Raw genomic sequence first — 21305 nt, 5'->3', positions numbered from 1 at the left:
GCTTTTGAAATCAACTTTAAGAACTTTCAGTTAGTTAGAGATTCTGTCGTAATTTATCCAAGAGAGATAAATTACGACAGAATTTATCTCTCGTATAAAATGTGCTAAAATGCCCTAATGTCCAAATGAGCTGTAATTATGAATGTATTGTATGTTGAGTTAATGAATTTGCTAATATTTTGAAATCAATGCATAATTGTTTTTAAGAGAGAGAGAGTGAATGAATGGTAGAAAATTAACATTAGATTTGATAGCAAATTTAACTTGTATGGCATTATTTATTGAGTTTAATAAATGTATTGATTTCTTATTTACATGTGTTTCTGATCATGATGACTGACCCTGACCCTTCATAAAACATCGAACCTGAGAACGTGTGTGTGTGTGCGCGCGCGCGCACGCACGCGGGAATACCTCAATTGAAAGTAGTAGGGCATGACTGCAAAATAAAATAAGCCAGAGACCCCAAGTTTCTAAGTATTTAATTTACATTGTTAGTGGCACCTGCTATTCTATGATTACCCTAAAGGCTGAGTTTATCTCTAACCTTAAGGCCCAGGCTGGCGCAAATAAAAAATAAATTTGCCTGAGTGACCAGGATAACTCATAGAATTCAGGGAATGGGTAATTTCTGGTGGCCCTTAAAACTTAAGTTACGTAAGAAAAGGCATAAGAGAAGCGAGACATAAGGTTAAGATTAATATTAATGAAGATCACATAGCAATGGTGCAACCTACTTAACAAAGAGGTACATGCGATAGAACTTGATATAGCGACTGAAATAAGAAAGGATAAAGTTAAATAAATTGCCTCGATATATTAATATCAGAGATATACGGTTGCAACAGTGTAGTGACTTCAGATTCCGTTGCAAGTCTGTGGACCAACTAGTAATATTCCGTAATAAGTTATTAGTGTCCTTGTGGTTTTTCCATGTCAGGTCCGACTCTATATGCGATATGTTGACGAATCTGATTGTAATTCTGCAATCTTGGCTATTATCGGGTCTTATCTTTCTGTTTCTAAGGCACTTTTTAATGTATCAATTCAACTATATCTTGATCTTCCTCTGGGTCTTTTTCCTGCCAACCTGGCAGAGAACACTTGTTTTGCTAATCTTTTCTCTCCCATTCTCTTTAAGAAACCATACCACCTGAAACTAGCTCTGCATTCCTGGATGCTGACAATGTAAAGTTCTTTCCTAATATCCTCGTTTTTTTATATGATAATATGCCATTGATGCCCCTAATGGATCACATTAATCCTTCTCAGGACTCTCATATCTGCAGTCTTGAGTCTTTGATCAAGTATTTTATTTCTACCCCAACTCTCAGATCCATAAGTTAAAATTGGTTTGAACACTGTCTTGTATACAGCTAATTTAGTGTTTTGGCCAATTTCTCTCTTATTCCATATAAATTTATTCAGTTGACTTCCTACCATACCAGCTTTGTTGATTCTATTGTCTATTTCCATATTTAATTTACCATCTTCACTGAAAATCGTTCCTAAGTAACTGAAATGTTTTACTTGTTCTATAGGTTCTCCATTCATAATGCAGTTGATATTTTCAACGTTTCTGCCTATTTTCATTGTCTGTCTTTTTAATGCTGACCTTCATACCATATCTTTAATTACAACAGTTATTCAATTTAGTCAGGGAATCATGCAGACTTGTAGCAGATTTATTTAGAAGTATAACATCATATGAATAAAGCAAAGAGCCGAGATTAACATCTCCAATTTTGATATCAGGCTTAATACCACTTTTCTTCATAATGTGATACATATAGATAATAAATAAGAGAGTGGATAATGCACATCCTTGTCTGACACAGGATTTAACATTAAACCACTTTCCTGTACTTCCTTCAATTCTAACTGCTGACTTACAACTCGAAGTATTGCTTGATATAATGCCCTATTATATCAAGCAATTATAACTATATATAACTGCATTTTGAGGCAGCTTCTCTCTTGGCACCTTGTCATATGCCTCCTTCAGATCTACAAAACTCAAATACAGATCTTTGTTATGTTCCCATGATTTCTCTACTATTTGTCTTAAAGTGAAGATCTGATCCTGACAGCCTCTATTTGGCCTTCTTGTTCTTCACCAAGCTTCTCTTTCACAATCCTTTTCAACCGTTTCTCAAGTATACTCGCATATATCTTGCCAGGAACACTCAGTAATGAAATACTGCTGTAATTCTCACATTAAGTTTTATTTCCCTTTTTATATATGGGTACTATGAGAGCTCTACTTCAATCATCTGGAATTAATCTCTCTATCCAGGCCTTCTGAACTATGCAGTGCAGCCACTGCATAGACAAGACTTTTATACCTCCATACTTGAGCATTTCTGGTCGAATATCATCTACTCCTGCTGCCTTTCCACATTTCAGGATTTTGATGGCTTTTTCTGCTTCAAGTATGGATATGTATTGCTGACTGCATGCCTGGTCAATGTTTTTAACTAGTGTGCTGTCATCGCTTCTTGTTTCATTTAGCAATTTTTCGAAGTAATTACTCCATACTTCAAGGATATCTTTTTCTCCTGTTTTCGAGTCACCTTTATCATCTCTAATTCCTTTTATATTTAATTCCTTTATGCATTTGTTTGTAGTCAAAATAAACTAGCAGCCTATTGGTAGAAAAATATTTTAACATGTAATGCGACAGCATATCATGACTTAAAAATGTGAATAGATATTGTACCCAGATTGCTATGGGAAGCTAATGGGTTAATTTACAATATTAAACTTAGTTCATCTCATCTTTCCTTTTATATATTTAGCTCAATTCTGATAAATGGCTGTCTGCAATATCAAACAAACTTAGTTTCATAAAAACTAGAATTTTGATAATGATAGGGTGACTAATTCTATCTGTAGCCTGTCTGTTCTCTGGCAAGAGATGGTGGGGAGGGGGGGGAGGGGGCTGAATCCACAAGACTGTAATATATAAAGTCAGAAAACTAAAACTCAGTTGAAATACTTAAAATAATAGTTCTTTACAATTTCAATAGATTATTTAACCTAGGTCTTTCCAGTTTACTGCTACCATCAGCACCAAATGTGGTTTAGATATTTATCAATTACACTGGATTAGGATATTTACAATGACCTAAGGGGGATAACTATTTCCTAAGGACATGGAAAACACAATTTTTTTTTTTTTAATGACTTTCAAGTCACTTCCATATCTGTTTAGACTTAAGTGATGAATGAAACTCATCAACAATTTAATGGAATGAAAACAGCACTTAGGAATGGATTAAATGGAAAGAACAACCAAGTGCTAGTTGGTAATCTGTTGTTAAATGATAAGTCTAAGAATTTCTTTCTCAAATTGTAGTCTATATGCAACCATATTCATATTAGGTTGGTTTTGAAGAGCAATTGGAGATTCTGGAAAAAAAAATCTCATTTATACTTTTGCACTGGTGAGTAACGTTTAAGGCATGATCTGCACAAGACCTGACTGTACATAAACGTGAATGTATTGCTAGCTGATGTATTATTATAAAAACTAACAGACATCAATCTACAAGGGTCGCCTGAAAAGTTCTTCGCCTAACAATGAAAAAACAAATTTATAATTTCAAATTTTTTTTATTTTTCAACATAATCACCCTTAAGACATTTATTCCAGCGATGCTACAGCACCATTATCCTGTTGTGCCTGTAATGGTTCTCAGTAAGATCTACAAAATACCCCTCTACAGCTGAAATCACCTCTTGATTCGAAGAAAAATGCTGACCAGCAAGGAAGAGTTTTAGTTTTGGGAAGACATAGAAGTCAGAGGGAGCGAAATCTGTGAAATAGGGTATATGTTCCAACAATTCATAGTGCAGATCCCTTAATTTTCCCATTGCCAAAACACCTTTGTGAGCAGGTGCATTGTCCTGATGAAAGACAAGTTTTTTCTTCTGCAAACCAGGTCTTTTCTCACAAATTTTTCTGTCTAGTCTGGTTAAAAGATCAGAATAATATTCCCCTGTTATTGTTTTATCCTTTCAAGATAATTAATAAACAAAATGCCTTTAGCATCCCAAAACACCGATACCATGACCTTTCCTGCTGATAGAAATGACTTAGTCATCTTTCATGCTGAACAACCGGGTTCTGTCCACTGTTTGGATTCTGGTATATAATGGTGAATCCAAGTCTCATCCATAGTAATAAATCAATGCACAAAATCAGTTTTATTTTTCTTAAAACCTCCAAGCACTGTTCAGAGATTTTCATGCAAGTGCATTTTTGATCTGCTGTGAGCAAGCACACCACGCATCTTCTTTAAAGTTTTTTCATTTGCAATTCTTCATGCAAAATATATTCTACACGTTCTTTTGAAATGCCTATAATCTCAGCAATTTCACGCAACTTTGACTTGCTGTCATCCAATACCATATTGTGCATTATAAATTATATATTTAGTTTAATCCTTTATCCAAGTGTAAGCAAACAAAGTTTGTGCCTGAGGTATCTTCAGGACTGGGGCAACTCGTGGCAAAGGTGGACTAAGTTCTCATCACTTTCCTTAGTATCCCATAATGCAAAGCACATATCCTCGTGGACATGTATAATGCTATTCATTATGGGAAGGGTCACTACCCAGAGAAGTTTCGACCTTTATTGAGGTCTCTTCAGTGGTATCCAGGAGGTGATACTAAGGTTGAAGCAATGCAGAACTCATATTTTCATATGCCAGTTGCCAAAAGGTGTGACACCTTTTGGCAACTGGTAAAAGGTGTCACACCTTATTAAATTACTCTGGATTAGAGAAAGATGTTGGAAGTTTTTTTTCCCCCCCCACTTGGTTAGACTATAAATTATATATTTAGTTTAATCCTTTATCCAAGTGTAAGCAAACAAAGTTTGTGGGGAAACTCGGAAGAAAATTTCCAACATCTTTCTCTAATCCAGAGTAATTTAATAATAAGGTGGAACACCTTTTTTTGCAATTACCATATGGAAATATGAGTTCTGCATTGCTTTAACCATGGTATCACTTCTGGGTATGGCTCCCACTGAAGAGACCTCAATAAAGGTCGAAACCGGTCTGGTAGTGACCCTTCCCACAATGCATAGCATTATACATGCCTCCAAGGAGATGTACTTTGCACTATGAGATACTAAGGAAAGTGATAAGAACTTAGTCCACCTTTGCCACGAGTTGTCCCAGTCCCGAAGATACTTCAGGCGCAAACTTTGTTTGCTTACGGTTGGATAAAGGATTAAACTAAATATATAATTTATAGTCTAACCAAGTGGGAAAAAACTTCCAACAATATCATGCACTTGATCAATGATTTCTGGTGTTGTTACACTTTTTGGATGTCCTTCATGCAGATCATCTTCAAGGCTGGTATGACCACATTTAAACTCGGCAACCCATTTCTTAATTGTCAAAAACGAAGGAGAAGAGTGCCCATAAACTTTTATGAACTTCGAATGAATTTCTTTTACCGTTAAACCTTCTTTTACAAAGAATTTTATAATCACATGATACTCAATTTTATCCATTTCAAGAGATACAGACAACACTTTTGCTTCAGATGGCTGTATAAAACAAATTACTTGATAGAATGACTTGCAATTTCACATGGATGCTTATGAGAGTGTACCAACTTGGAAAAATAAATAAATAAAAAATCGTGCTGATAGTTTCGCCATCTATGGTCGAGTCCGAAAACTTTTCAGACCACCGACGTAAATAACTGGTTATGTGAAACTTCTAAAATATAAGTTAATTCTTAAACCTTTCATTTAATTACTAACTCTGCCCAAAGAGAGCACTTTCCTAAGATTTAAAAGATATTAGTTTAATCAATTAATCTGTGTTGCTCATGTGTACATTAAACTTTCATATTTTTTAAACCTTAAAGATGTCTGTGACATATGAAATATTTCAGTCAAACTGTTGTTTTGCAAATACTGTCTTCATTTCACTGAGCTGTTTATACATGAACTGTTTATATACTTTTGCAATGACAGTACAGTCTTTAACAGATTTCAGATTTTCCTGTAATTGCTCGACAAGTCAGGCATCAATAATAACACTTTTAAAAAAGGTGATTCAGGTTTTACTTATATAGACTGAGTTTACGACCTCAATGGTAATATATGACCACCCATCAATATGATCTTTAATATGTATTCTTTCTCTGAAACACTTTGATACAAGGCAGAAAGATTTAATTTTCTGCAAGAATACATTTATATTTTAACAAATTCACACAACAGTTAAGAGCAAAGTGAATAGATATCCAGTCAGAAAACTGCAGCAGAAGATTACTTGCAATAGTTAATTATACCAAAATCTAAACAAATACTTGCACAGGCCAAAAGTGATGCAACACATATCTAATTAAGATAGCTAAAACTATACTGATTACTAACACCATGTTCCAAAATAAAAATGTGCACAAATTCACATGGAGAGAAGAGGTAAGGAATAAGAAAAGTATCATTGACTATGTTATTGTTGCTAGGTGCAGGACACCAGAGTGTACAGAGGATTTGAAATTGGAAGCGATCACTATTTAGTCTTGAATAGGATAAAATTGAATTTCATATTGAAAAGAATAATATGTAAGAAAGTTTTAAAGTGAATAAAAGTTGAGCAGCTCTCAGATGTGAGCGGTAGATTAAATTACACAAAGATTATTCAAGAAAAAATGAAAGAGTTTGAGAACAGAAACCAAACCTTGGAGATTCAGTGGCAAGCCTTGAAGAAAACCCTGATTGATTCAGCCAGAGAGGCATGTGGTGAAGTTGTTCCTGGCAAATAAGTCAGCTTTTACTCTTAGAGAATAATACAGAGACAAATGTAAGAAAGCGAAACACTGTGTAAAACTAGCTAAACAAAAGTCATGGGAGGACTTTGGCAAGAACATAGAAAATAAATATCAAGAAGGTGGCAAAATATTCTGGAGGCTGTTGAAGAAGCTTAGGAGTGGTGGAAAGAGTGCTGTAAAAGGAATTACAGATGATAAAGGTGACATGAAAACAGGAGAAAAAGATATCATTGAAGCATGGAGTATTTACTTTGAAAGATTGCTAAATGAAACAAGCAGTGATAGCAAAGTGGTAAAAAACATTCAACAGGCATACAGTCAGGAATACATATCCATACTTGAAGTTGAAAAAGCCATCAAAGGCTTGAAATGTGGAAAGGCAGCAGGAGTAGTTCAGAAAGCCTGGACAGAGGGACGAATTCCCAATGATTGGAGTAGAGCTCTAATAGTACCCATATATAAAAAGGGAAATAAAACTGAATGTGAGAATTACAGAGGTATTTTTTACCTACTCAGCGTTCCTGGAAAGATCTATGTAAGTATACTTGAGAAACGGTTGAGAAGAATTGTGGAAGAGAAGCTTGGTGAAGAACAAGCTGGATTCAGGCCAAAAAGAGGCTGTCAGGATCAGATCTTCATTTTACAACAAATAGTGGAGAAATCATGGGAATATAACAAAGATCAGTATTTAAGTTTTTTCAATCTGGAAAAGGCATATGACAAGGTTTGATTCTTTAACGATACTTGTGACATAATGATTAGAAATATATTCACATACATAAGAATAATTTGCCAAATATTTCGGTCTGAATATTACAGACCATCCTAAGTGGCTACATAAAAATAGTTTAAAAAAAAAAAAAAACAAGGTGGAATATGAACAATTCATCATTCAAACATAGAACGAGCCGCGTGATGTCATAACACTAAGTATTAAAAGAATAAACATTTTTAAAGTCATAATTAAAGATATTAATTCAGAAATTCATGTAATAATCTTAAATAACATTAGACTAATATAGGAAATTTACATTAAAAAAAAAAATTAATGTATTATCCTGATTAAACTTTCCCAAATTTTTGATATAGATATACAGTCATTACAATTCACAATTCAAGCTAGGATGTTGAAGTAAGGCCTCCACACTTTCTTTAAATAAACGTTCAAATTTGTAGCAGCATCTGTGTAGGAGGAGAGTCTTGGACCAAAGGATGCTGTGGCTTGTTTCTAATCCATGCTGAGCTAATCCAGATTTCTCGGGTTTGTTGTGTTGAATTGATGATTGATGCTCTTGAATTCTTTTTTCTATAGAACGTCCAGTTTGTCCAAAGTAGGAAAGATTACAGTTACAAGGAACTTGATACACACCAGGTAGAGACAAAGTTAAGCGTTTATCTTTAGATGAAGGAAAATGGGTGGATAATTTGTTAATAGGCGTGTATAAGTGGATGTTAAATCATATTTCTTCAGAATTCTTGAAACTGGTTCTGAAATCCCAAAAGTAAGAAATTGTAACTCGACGTATTCAATGTTTGCTGTTCTGTGTTGGATTGTAAGAATCTAAAAGATGTTGTGTACCCTTTTCGGAGAAGCCATTTAGTTTCATGTGATGTTTGATAGTCGAAAGTTCTTTCTGTAATAAATTAATTTACTCTTCTAATACTTAGTGATATGACATCACACGGCTCGTTCTATGTGTGAATGATCGATTGTTCGTATTCCACCTTGTTTTTTTAAAACTATTCCTATGTAGCCACTGAAGATGGTCTGTAATATTCAGACCAAAATATTTGGCAAATTAAATATTATTCTTGTGTAAACGTGTATATATTTCTAATTATTATGTCATCACAAGTATCATTAAAGAATCAAATTTTATTCCTTCACGGGGGGAAAACTTCACCAAAAAAAAACCAGTAAATTAGGTCAACTATCAGTAACTCAACGTAAGTTGCGAGCGAGGATCATCTTTCTAAAAAAATGCCACAACAACAAGATAATTCCTAATTTCGCTAAGATTAAGGAAACCATTAAATCTCCTGGAGCTCATAATATTTACAGGAACACCAGTTTATCTTTAATCAACTCAGAGCAGCTAAACATGATCTGGCTATAAACATTCATCAAGTTTCTGATCTCCATACCTAATCTCCACAAACTTAGAACCACATCTTTCAAACATAGTTCTGAATGTAGCTAAATGCTCTTTACAATGTCCGTATGAAAAACAGAATCAACATCTAAACCACAAATATGATGTTCTTCTTTCTAGACAAATCAAGCCGTTCCAGATAATTGGATTGTCAACGTATCCAGACGGCCTTTAACTAATAGTGAAACACTCATCCTCTCAAAAGGACATGATTTTTCTATAGTCCCTAAAAAGATTCCATATCTAGATTTTCTAGTTAACATCGAACGGAACCTCATTCATCTTTCAAGTGAAAAAGCTAATGCTCTCCATCTAGAAGTTGCTTCTTCGCTGCTTAAAGCCAAGCTTCCTCCTTCGAACATATCTCCTTCTGAAAAGAAAGCTATACATTCCTTAAGAAACAACAGTCACCTCATCATTACTAAAGCTGACAAGGGGAAAGCGACAGTAATTATGGACTCTTCAAACTACAGAAGAAAACTTTCCCTTTTACTTCGAGATCGCTCAACATACCAAGAACTCAATTACGATCCAACCAACAGACAACTAAAGAAATTAAATTCCCTGCTAGATGGATGTAGACACTATTGAGAGACAAAAAACTCATTTCGCAAGGCCTCCTAGGTTTTATGGTCTACCTAAAATATACAAGACAGATGTGCCTCTTCGCCCTATAGTGGATTGTTTATTCTCCTACTTATCGCATAGCCAAATATCTATCTAAATTATTGAAATCACACATTGGCAACTCACACTCTTTTTTGAAAAACTCTTCTGATTTCTTAAATAAATTGAAAAACATCACTTTACAACCCCTACAGATCTTATGGTTATCTTTATATATGAATGCACCTCTCAAAGAGACTTGAGAATTACTTGCTGACATCTTCCAACAAGATATTATAAAGTTATTTGATTTCGTAATGCACTCTGGATATTTCTTATGTCAAAACAAATTTTACAACCAAGTGGAAGGAACAGCCATGGGAAGTCCACTCTCTCCTGCTCTTGACAACTTTTATTTGGAACATCTAGAAGAAGTCCTGTTCTCATCTATATTCCCTCAACCATCCTTTTGGGTTAGATATTTAGACGACAACTTTGCTATATGGCCTCACAACAGAGACTCCTTACCTTCCTTTTTAAGCAGTATCAATTCCTTACATCCTCGTATAAGGTTTACCATGGAGATTGAAAAAGACAACAAGTTATCATTTTTAGACGTCCTTCTCATCCATTCACCTTCAGGTATTCTTACAACAACAGTTTACAGAAAACCAACTTTCACAGGTCGTTATATCCTCAAAGAATCTATTCATCATCCTTGTCAAAAAAATAGGAATCATAAAATGTTTAATCCGATGAGACAAAACTAATTGTTCAGCTTCTCGTTTATTACAGAAAGAACTTTCGACTATCAAACATCACATGAAACTATATGGCTTCTCCAAAAAGAGTACACAACATCTTTTCGATTCTTACAATCCAACACAGAAGAGCAAAGATTCAATACGTCGAGTTCCAATTTCTTACATTTCCAGGATTTCAGAACCAATTTCAAGAATTCTGAAGAAATATGATTTAACAGCCACTTATACACCTATTAACAAATTTTCCACCCATTTTCCTTCATCTAAAGATAAACGCTTAACTTTGTCTCTACCTGGTGTGTATCAAGTTCCTTGTAACTGTAATCTTTCCTACTTTGGACAAACTGGACGTTCTATCATCAATTCAACACAACAAACCCGAGAAATCTGGATTAGCTCAGCATGGATTAGAAACGAGCCACAACATCCTTTGGTCCAAGACTAATCCTACACAGATGTCGCTACAAATTTGAACGTTTATTTAAAGAAAGTATGGAGGCCTTACTTCAACGTCGTAACTTGAATCGTAATGACTGTATATCTATATCAAAAATTTGGGAAAGTTTAATCAGGATAACACATTAATTTTTTTTTTAATGTAAATTTCCTATATTAGTCTAATGTTATTTAAGATTATTACATGAATTTCTGAATTAATATCTTTAATTATGACTTTAAAAATGTTTATTCTTCTAATACTTAGCGATATGACATCACGCGGCTCGTTCTATGTGTGAATGATGAACTGTTCATATTCCACCTTGTTTTTTTTTAAAACTATTCCTATGTAGCCACTGAAGATGGTCTGTAATATTCAGACCAAAATATTTGGCAAATTAAATATTATTATTGTGTAAACGTGTATATATTTCTAAAAAGAGAGAAGCTATTCAATACGCTACAGTTATATGGTGTCGATGGAGCATTATATCAAGCAATACTTAGTTTTTATTTGAGTTGTAAGTCAGCAGTTAGAATTGAAGGAAGTACAGGAAGATGGTTTAATGTTAAATCTGGTGTAAGACAAGGATGTGCGTTATCTCATCTGTTATTCGTTATCTATATGGATCACATTATGAAATAAAGTGGTATTAAACATGATATCAGAATTGGAGATGTTAATGTCAGCTCTTTGCTTTACGCAGACGATGTTATACTTCTAAATAAATCCGCTACAAGTTTGCAAGATTCCCTGACTAAATTGAATAACTATCGTAATAGATATGGTCAGCATTAAAAAGACAAAGACGATAAAATAGGTAGAATTGTTGAAAATGTCAACTGTGTTGTGAACGGAGAACCTGTGGAACAGGTAAAACATTTCAGCTACTTAGGCATGATTTTTACTGAAGATGATAAATTAAATATGGAAATAGACAACAGAATCAACAAAGCTGGTATGGTAGGAAGTCAATTGAATAAATTCATATGGAAGAAGAGAGAAATTAGTCGGAACACAAAATTAGCTTTATGCAAGACAGTGATCAAACCAGTTTTAACTTATGGATCTTAGAGCTGGGTCAGAAGTAAAACACTTGACCAAAGACTAGAGACCACAGATATGAGAGTCTTGAGAAAGATTAGAGGTGTGAACAGATGGCATCAATGGCAATATCATATTAAAAACATGGATATCAGGAAAGAACTTGAGCTAATCTCAGGTGGCATGGTCACTTAAACAGAATAGGCGAGGAAAGATTAGCAAAACAAGTGTTCTCTGCCAGGTTGGCAGGAAAACGACCCAGAGGAAGACCAAGATATAGGTGGATTGATATGGTACAAAGTGCCTTAGAGGATAGAAATATAAGATCTGATAATGTTGGAGTCTTGACAAATAACAGACTGATTTGGAGGAAAATTGTAGAGGAAGGTAGTAATGATGTAAATTTTTCATGTAGTGCTATCATATCCTGTCCAACCCTTTAGGGTACATGTCAGGAATTTGATGATGAAAACTACACTGGATGAAGAACTTTGGTTTTAATTCAACATACCATAACACAACAATGTGACTACTTATTTATTGCCATTTTCCCTTTTCAATTTTATAATTATCTTATGAAAAGTTTACACTAGCTAAAAATAAACATTTTTAATGATATATTAAAGTAACATCTTGTTTAAAAATGTGTATACCAACCTTTTGATTTCTTAGTGCTTCTATTTCTTTTTCGAGCTGTGTGCGAACTTTTTTCTCCATTTGTAACCTGCGTTCGCTTGCCAACTGCAAATTAGCCAGTGCTCTCTGTAACTGAGAAACACGTTCCACATAGGCTTGTTTCTTGCGAGACTGCAATTAATTTGTAAAGTTAAGTATATAATTTTTCAAAGCTTCACTCAATTTCATGAATAAGGTAAAATTTAAATGTTCACAATTCAACGTTCTCTCATATGAATGTTTTCTAAAGCTCACGTAAAGATGTTGGAAGTTTATTTTGTACTTGGTTAGACTATAATAAATTTAGTTTAATCCTTTATCCAAGTATGAGCAAACAAAGTTTGCGCCTGAAAATATCTTCAGGACTGAGGAAAGGTAGTGCAACACCAGACAACTCGCAGCAAAGGTGGACCAAGCTATCATCAAGCGATCTCTCCATTGCTTCTGCCTTGGTATCTCCACCTCTGGGCCTGGCTCCCACTGACAAGACCTCAATAAAGGTCGAAACCAGTCTGGGTAATGGCCCTTCCCTTAATGCATAACATTATACATATCTGCAAGGAGATGTGTTTTGCATTATGGGAGATACTGAGATAGGAGTGTTGGTAACTTGCTCCACCTTTGCAACGAGTTGCCCTGGTGTTGTACCACCTTACCCCAGTCCTGAAGATACTTTCAGGCACAAACTTTGTTTGCTCACACTTGGATAAAGGATTAAGCTAAATTTATTATACTCACGTAAAGATAAAATGTATACAGCTGATTAGGCTTCTGATCTAATTCTCAACCCTAATTATTGTGTAGCTGGTATTGGTCACCGAATAAATAAAGATGAGCTGAAAATGTGAACATGGCTGACCAAATTGTATGATTCATTCAACAAAACTTCATGATTTAACTGCGATAACAAACTATGGAAAAATCATAAAGGCTACTGTCGATAAACAAACAATACTTGATGTTCCATTTATCAGCAAATGTAACAAGTATGCTTGTCAACAGGTATGTTTTGGCATACTGAAGAGAATGCTAGTAAGTTCACAAAAATTAAGCTCTTGAATAGGAAGCAAGTTTGAAAACAAAAACAGCTTTCAAATTTTCTAAGAAGGGAGGCATGAACCTAGGTACTGCTAAACCTAGATTTGCCTCTTTATGATCTATTTTATCTTGACATTTCCTTGTGGCACTATTTTCACTTGTAATCATCAATGATCTCCCAATTCTAACAATTACTCTGACTTTTGATTATTTATCTCTGAAAGCTGACTACAATCCAAAAATACCAGGATTTATATATATTTTATTTTTAAACAGATTAAATGAGTAGAGGTGAGAGAGAAAAATAGAAACACTATTTTAAGTAAACCACACAGGTGCATAACATGAGAGAAATACCAATAAACATGGCGAGAGAGAAAATCTATACATTAAAACGCTAACGTATCTCTTCATTGTTGGACGTGTGCACACGTTCAAGATCTTGTGAATGCCAAAGTTGTATAGCAGTGCAATAACAGTCCGAGAGATTATAACTGAGATTAGTTTTGAAATGTACTGGATTGAGGATGATATCTTTAGATTCTACCATGTTTCTTTCCAGTTCATCATAGCATCAAAATTTTCTAATTTGTTCCACATGATGTGATATGTGATAGTTTTAGTCATTAGCATGAGCAGAACCGAGGGAGTGGTTAGACAGAGCGCTGGCTCTAGTTCTGCCATATGAGATGTCCTTCTCTTATGTTCTTCTAGACATAACTCGATGGATTTTTCAGTCTGACCAAAATAAGGCATTTTCCAGTTGCACAGTAAATGCCTGGATATTTTCGGTTAAATTTTTGTTTGGGCACACTGAGTAAGGAATGGTGCTTGAGCAGAGGAGCAAAAGAAGTCCAGATGCTAAATTTTTTGAGAACTTTAGCTAACTTAGGTGAAATGGTAGAGATATGTAGCCTTTTTCATTATTTCTATCTTCAATATGGCGAGGAGGTGGATGGAATAGTAGCTTTCTAACTTTGTTTTCAATAACCATTTTTGCTGAAAGGTTTTAAGAAAAGGCTGCAAAATGGATATTTGACATAACAAGAGATCTCATGTGGCAGAACAACAGCACTCTGTCCCACATCCTCAATTCTGCTGACACTAATGACGAAAAAAAAAAAAAAAAACTATTACTCACCCAGTCATGTGGAACAAATCAGAAAATATCTTTCAATGCTATGATGAACTGGAAAGAAAAATTATAGAATCTAAAGAAATCATCCCCAATCCAGTACATCTCGACTCTAACCTGAGTTATAATTTCTCGGACTGTTATTGCACTATTATCCAACTTTGGCATTCAAGAGCTCTTGAATGCATGCACACGCCCAACAATGAAGAGATATACGAACACCTTCTTAATACATTAGCATTTTAATGTATAGATTTTTCTCCCACAATGTTTATTGGTATTTCTCTCATTATGCACTCTAAGTCTTCTAAGAAGATGAAAATAGTTCTGTAGTTTACTTAAAATAGTGTTTCTATTTTTTATCTATTAGCTTCTAGTAATTTAATTTGTTTCAAAAATAGGTCTCTCAGCTGAGTCAATCAGTTATATCATATATAATCTGACTCACAAACAAAAGGCTGCAAGACTTATAGCACATTAGTGCCAAGTGTAGGTGGTAAGAGAGTAAGAAATATGTATGTTTTTAGAATGGTCATTGGGAACTGTTCCAGAGAATAAAGTAGATGGAACGAAAGAAGTTGTTTTGATAAGTTTGGAGATAGATGGTAAATGAATATTGACAACAGCTAACAGTTTTGGATGAATGATAAGCAACTCAGCAGAGTACTGGCCATGAAAGTACCTGCAGAAGCTTAAGTCTTCTAGCAAACATTTTTCTGTATGTGTAAGTGAGAGAAGCTGGTAATACTGTGCAAAAGGAGGTCATCGATCAATCTTATTGCTCCCTTGTGAATAGCATCAAGCAATGCTAGTGAGGTTTTGAGTACACTATCCCAAACAGTAGGTATTTCATATTTGGATGGATTTATATTGTACAGGTGAAAAGTAGTGTTGTGTGCAAAAAGTACACCGACTTTTTTTTTGGCAGCTGCAGAAGCCATGCCTGAAATGTGTTTGTACCAGGAAAGGCTGCATCCTCAGCAGCCTTTCATTGCAAGAAGAGAAATATGAAAAGAGCTTAAAAGTCTTATAAGCTGAAAAAAGCTTATAAGACTTTTTTTTTTACGAACTTTTTTCTCCTAAGTTTATACAGTTCTGTACTCTGGCAGAAATATGGTCCCATAATCATGCATTCTGAATTATTTGGTGTGACTAAAATACCTCTAAAATCATTTATTTTATCTGCTTTATCTTTTCCTAACTGCATACCTCAAGGATATTTAGTACTTCCATCAAAAATTTTGCAAATTCATGATATTCATTCTTTGATGTTTATCGTTATCATCTCCAATTATTCTTATGGTGCACTTTATTTTTAAATGTTTGTCTGCAGTTTCTGAAACATTTTCAAATTATATTTATTTTCTATATTCTCAATAAAATTTTCTGTCTTTTCAGGTACTTCCACTTGGCATTCTTACATCTTTTTTCTCCTATATTTTTTAAAAGGCATAACAGATACGTTATGGGCAGAGGAGTGAAAGAACTACTTGTACTACTAACATGCTTTCTCATCAGTATCTATGAATTTTTCTCTTCAGCTTGTCGTTTACTTTCTGGTTCTCCAGAAATACAGAAAACATTTGTTATAGTGAATACCTAGGAACCAGAGAAATAATTTCTTGTGGTGGAAAGTTCACTGCAGTGAATTTAGGGGGAAAAAGATTATTTCATGGGAATGGGACGGGAAATAATTAACCGGAAAACAATTCTAGGAACCAGAGAAATAATTTCTTGTGGTGGAAAGTTCACTGCAGTGAATTTAGGGGGAAAAAAGATTATTTCATGGGAATGGGACGGGAAATAATTAACCGGAAAACAATTCTAGGAACCAGAGAAATAATTTCTTGTGGTGGAAAGTTCACTGCAGTGAATTTAGGGGGAAAAAAGATTATTTCATGGGAATGGGACGGGAAATAATTAACCGGAAAACAATTCTAGGAACCAGAGAAATAATTTCTTGTGGTGGAAAGTTCACTGCAGTGAATTTAGGGGGAAAAAAGATTATTTCATGGGAATGGGACGGGAAATAATTAACCGGAAAACAATTCTAGGAACCAGAGAAATAATTTCTTGTGGTGGAAAGTTCACTGCAGTGAATTTAGGGGGAAAAAAGATTATTTCATGGGAATGGGACGGGAAATAATTAACCGGAAAACAATTCTAGGAACCAGAGAAATAATTTCTTGTGGTGGAAAGTTCACTGCAGTGAATTTAGGGGAAAAAAGATTATTTCATGGGAATGGGATGGGAAAATTAAAGGAAATGGCATGGGGGGGGGGACAGAAGAAATAGCAGAAAATAGAACAATGGAAATATCACACACTGATGACAGAACACAAAGGATTAGCAGGAACCATGCATAGAGTACAAATGCAAATGGGAGACATAACAAAAAAGAGACCTGAAAAGTATGAAATTCTAAAAATAAAAATCTAGAATTAACATTTGAATTTTGAAATACTATGTTGGATTATATTAATATCACTTACTTGAAATCTTCATAATAAACTAAATATATACACACAGCCTGTACAATTAAAATCAAAAATAGCTTGAAACTTCAGCAATCAGTAAACTTTATAATTGGTCACCTAAAATTACAAAGAGGAAGAGACCATGGATATCTTAACTTGAGAGAAACCAGTCTATGCTGTTTTCAAAATTATATCTAACTCCAAAAGATTTTTTGTTTTACCCATTGTAATCAACGCTATTCACGATTACAGAGCAGCAGCATTCTTAAATAGTTGTGCAAACAAGTGATGAACATTAATCATAATTAGTCAGCTTAGGGAACAGGAAAAGTGACTGACAACTGGTGTGAACAAGTTGATCAGTCACTTCTTAACTGGACAGAGACCAATGATGGACAGCTGGCATAAAATGATACTGCTCTTTTAGAACCGTAAATTAAAGAAATATGACACAATATTTCTTTAATTTGAAGTTTTAATAAAAATTTATTAAGCTTGTAAGGATCATAGCTCATTCTGCATTTGAAAGATTCTTTATCTGTAAAGTAATAATTATGGATTTTGATTTAGAGGGTATATTATGGTAGCTGGCCTGGTTGACTGAGTGGTTAGTGTATCCGCTCTCCAGCCAGAAGACTGCAGGTTCGAATCCCGCTGTGGGAATGGATGTTTGTGATTGTCTGTGAAAATACTAGTGGTAGTGGACTGTAGTTGCGGTTTGTTGTAGTTGGTGAATTTGAGTGGTGGAGAGACAGAGTAGGCGCCCTCCCTCAATGAGTCTTTGGACTCCCTGGAGGTGTTATGTAATAATAATAATATCGTAAAAGTGGCTAAAGCAGCTCATGAGATGACTCGGTTGTTGAAGAATATCCTGAGGACCAGAGAGGAGGTTATTATCTCTTTATCGAGCCTTGATAAAATCCCATCTTGACTACAGTGTGCAGATCTGGGCACCAGGGTTTCTTGGTGATTGGGAAAAGGTAGAGAGGATCCAGAGATGAGTGACCAAGATGGTAGCAGGTTTATAGAATAAATCTTACGAAAACAGGGTGAAGATTTGTGGGTTACAGAAACTGGTTGATAGGTGGAAATTTCCTCTGAATTTTACAAGATTCAGAGGAAATTTTGCAGAACAGTTCTGGTGATGGGAAAACAAAGAGCACCCATGAAAACTGAGTAAGAGTATAGTTAGCAAGGGTATTAGAAGTAGGTTTTTTTTGCTTGGAGAATAGTGAATGAGTGGAACAGGCTGCCATGATGTTTAGGACCTCCCTCGATGAGTCTAAGGACTCCTTAGAGTAGTCTGTAATAATAATAATTATTATTATTTCATGAAAGAGTCTATATTTGTATTTAACATTAAATAAAATGGCTATTCCCTGTTCCTTTAGATCTAAGTTTCATTACCAAAGTGGCAAGGTCCCAGCCACCACCCCAGAAATTCACATTTTTTTATTCCACAAAAGCAGATGAACCAGTCAGAGAATACCTGCTTTGAAAGGCATAACAGGTTATGTAGATAAGATTAACTATCATATCATGACATTCAAAAAGTTTATATGAAGCTAAAGTTCTTGATGATGACAGGTCATTGAAGCTATGAAGTTCCAATTTCAAATTATGCATTCTCTGCTGCTAATTGGTTCTTTGTAAAAAATAGAAGTTGCTCACAGAATTTCTGCATCTCAGTATTAAAATGTCATTTTGCTGGAAAGAGCCCAGACTGGAAAGAAATGTTAAATGTGAAGAATGGTGCAGAAATTTGAAGGTCAATTAGCTGGTGTCATAGAGAAATGACAGGGTTTTATCCTCCTAGAAACTGACTTTTCATCCCAAAAAACAGGCAACTAGCCAGAAGAATAGATGCAATTTAAAGACTACCAAAAATACAAATAGGATTAAACTGCCCTGTCATAAGTAGTAACCCAATTGTGAGAGGCCATTGAGCCTAATAGGAAAGAGAAGACAGTAAAAGTTTTAACTTACCTCTTCTTCCAATTTTACTACATTAGCTTGAGCATTAGTTAATGCATTATCTAAGATATCAATGTGATTTCTTTGTTCTTGGAGAGTTGCTCTCTGAGCCTGTAACTCTATTTCTTGGCGATCTTTTTCTGACAGAAGTTCTTTGTCTGAAAGTAGAAATTCAAATGCAATATCAGAAATACACTTTGTTTTTTATATAGATAATATTTTTTATACTTTATATAATTAAAACTTTAAGAAAGCGTATGTTTGGAATTCAAAACAAACAGTAATAATTTATGAAATAAGAATGCAAAAAAGAAAATAATTCAACACAAATACTTTTTGAACTGCAGATTATTTGACGTAATTTTCAAGTTAGTACATGGGAACAGCATTTCATCTCTATCTTCATCATTCTTATTTCATAAATTATTTCTCTATTCCCACTAATTCTCATCCATTTACAAATGGATATTGCATTTACAGTTAAGCGAGACACAATCGCATTACATTAAATTAAGTTTGCACTAATTTAATTCTGCAACTAATTTCAAAATGCCATAAAGCAGGTTACTGTTCTTGTTCAAAGAAATGATTACAAATTTCGTCCAATCTCTCAATGTTTCTTGTGCCCAGATACCCACCACAGGATACGCTGGAAGAAGGCCACTCTATTGCACTGTAGCAAATATTTTTGAAGCATATATCCTAAGATCTTCAAGCCCAACAGTTCAGTCAACGAGAAAGTGACATTTAGGACTCTAGGACTGACTTTGGTTGCCTTTCTTCAACCTCGTTTGCCCCGTGTTCAATCTTTATTTAATTATATGTGCATGCACATATAATTGTTTATGTGATCCCTGATGATGGCGATGTAACATTGCCAAAATATAGGAAAGCATTAATTAAGTTTTTTAATTAATATTTGAGTATATGATGTTATTTCCAGAAAAATAACAGTTATTAGTAAAGAGCAGAGTACTCTTCTGACATTTCTCTTAAAAAGCTAGAGTCTGTGTTTCATTGGATGTATCTAAGTTCTGTGGTACATTTCTATGAAGTAATCCCAACTCAATAGTTTAACTGTAAAAGGATGTTGAGTAGCCGTTGCTCATGTTATTGAAGGTTTAGTAGGGATGGTGGGGGAGGGGAGGTATAATGGAAGAACACCCATATAAATATCTATAGAAGAGCCAATGCAGAAGCTGACCATCTATGACATGGTAGTTGACTCTGTGAGAGATTGTCAATCAACACTAAACAACAACTATTTTCTGAACATCATCAAGAATTTAGAGAAAGTTAAGTGCACCACCCCAAATGTGAGAGCAGTGTTCGAAGGTTGGACAGATTTGGAATCTATACAGAGTAGGCAATGGACAGATGAAAAAAAAAAAAAAAAGTCGAAAGTTTTTTCTGTAAGCTAAAGATGTGCCATAAAAGTGAGGTGATTGTGATATGAAAGACTAGAAGCAAGTCAGTCCAAGAAGACAGATTTGGTCTTGAGTATTAAGTTGAACATTTTTTTTTTTTGCAAGGAAAAAAAAAAAGAAAACTATTTTAGTAGCATTGAAGGCGACTAGGTTATTATTTCCTCACCGAAGAATGCTGCAGAAATCAGTTTAGAGCACATGCAGGTAATCTTGAAGCTTGAGCATTGTGATGTTTACTTAGTGACTTCAATGTCAACAACCTGGCATCCCTTCTCCTGTTTCAGTGACCAAGTTAAAAGGGGGGATACTAAGATACGTATACCATAGGTAATGACATAGCCCTAAACTGTTCATCTATCCAAGAATAACACCCTTATCCTCCCAATCTCTCTTGACCTTTTCTTTCATTTTTTCACCAGTTTTCATTCCAGAGGTATACCAAGAGCATCATTTCTTCACCTCGACTCTGCCTATAACCAAGTCCAAGCCTTCCTTTACTATAAAAATGAGTAGTTTACTTTTTCACGTCCTTTGCAATTATGATAGTGCTGAATGGGATAATGATTACCATTTCAATTTTCTACAACAACACATCTGATATGACTAAATAATTCTAGCAGGAATGAAAGTCTTCAACCTCCATTTCATTTACTACAAGCCAAGGGAAAAAAAAGAAGCATAATCTCAAGTGGCTCAAGACCAAAACTATGGCCTATAGCACTCAGCCTATGTTGCAACTAACAATATTTGCAAAAACAAAACTGATTTT

The 21305-nt window shown here is 34.7% G+C and overlaps 1 protein-coding gene across 2 annotated transcripts in view; it reads right to left on the bottom strand.

Annotated features, from left to right (window-relative positions):
- LOC150093090 (uncharacterized) overlaps nucleotides 1-21305 on the bottom strand; it is a 217207-nt gene that overhangs the window by 62208 nt on the left and 133694 nt on the right. For both annotated transcript variants that reach the window (XM_090413726.1, XM_090413725.1), the window contains exons 8-9: nucleotides 19122-19267; nucleotides 12468-12617 (exon numbers count right to left, since the gene is read on the bottom strand). In XM_090413726.1, coding sequence (XP_090269852.1) covers nucleotides 12468-12617; nucleotides 19122-19267 — 296 coding nt within the window. The remainder of the gene's footprint in view (nucleotides 1-12467; nucleotides 12618-19121; nucleotides 19268-21305) is intronic.

Source organism: Typopeltis vanoorti, chromosome 24 (assembly GCF_054136105.1).
Source record: "Typopeltis vanoorti isolate ZY-2024b chromosome 24, IOZ_Tvanoo_1.0, whole genome shotgun sequence".
NCBI classification, from domain to species: Eukaryota; Metazoa; Arthropoda; class Arachnida; order Uropygi; family Thelyphonidae; genus Typopeltis; species Typopeltis vanoorti.
The sequence above is the reverse complement of the archived record's forward strand: the minus strand, read 5'-3'. Positions and strand labels throughout refer to the sequence as shown.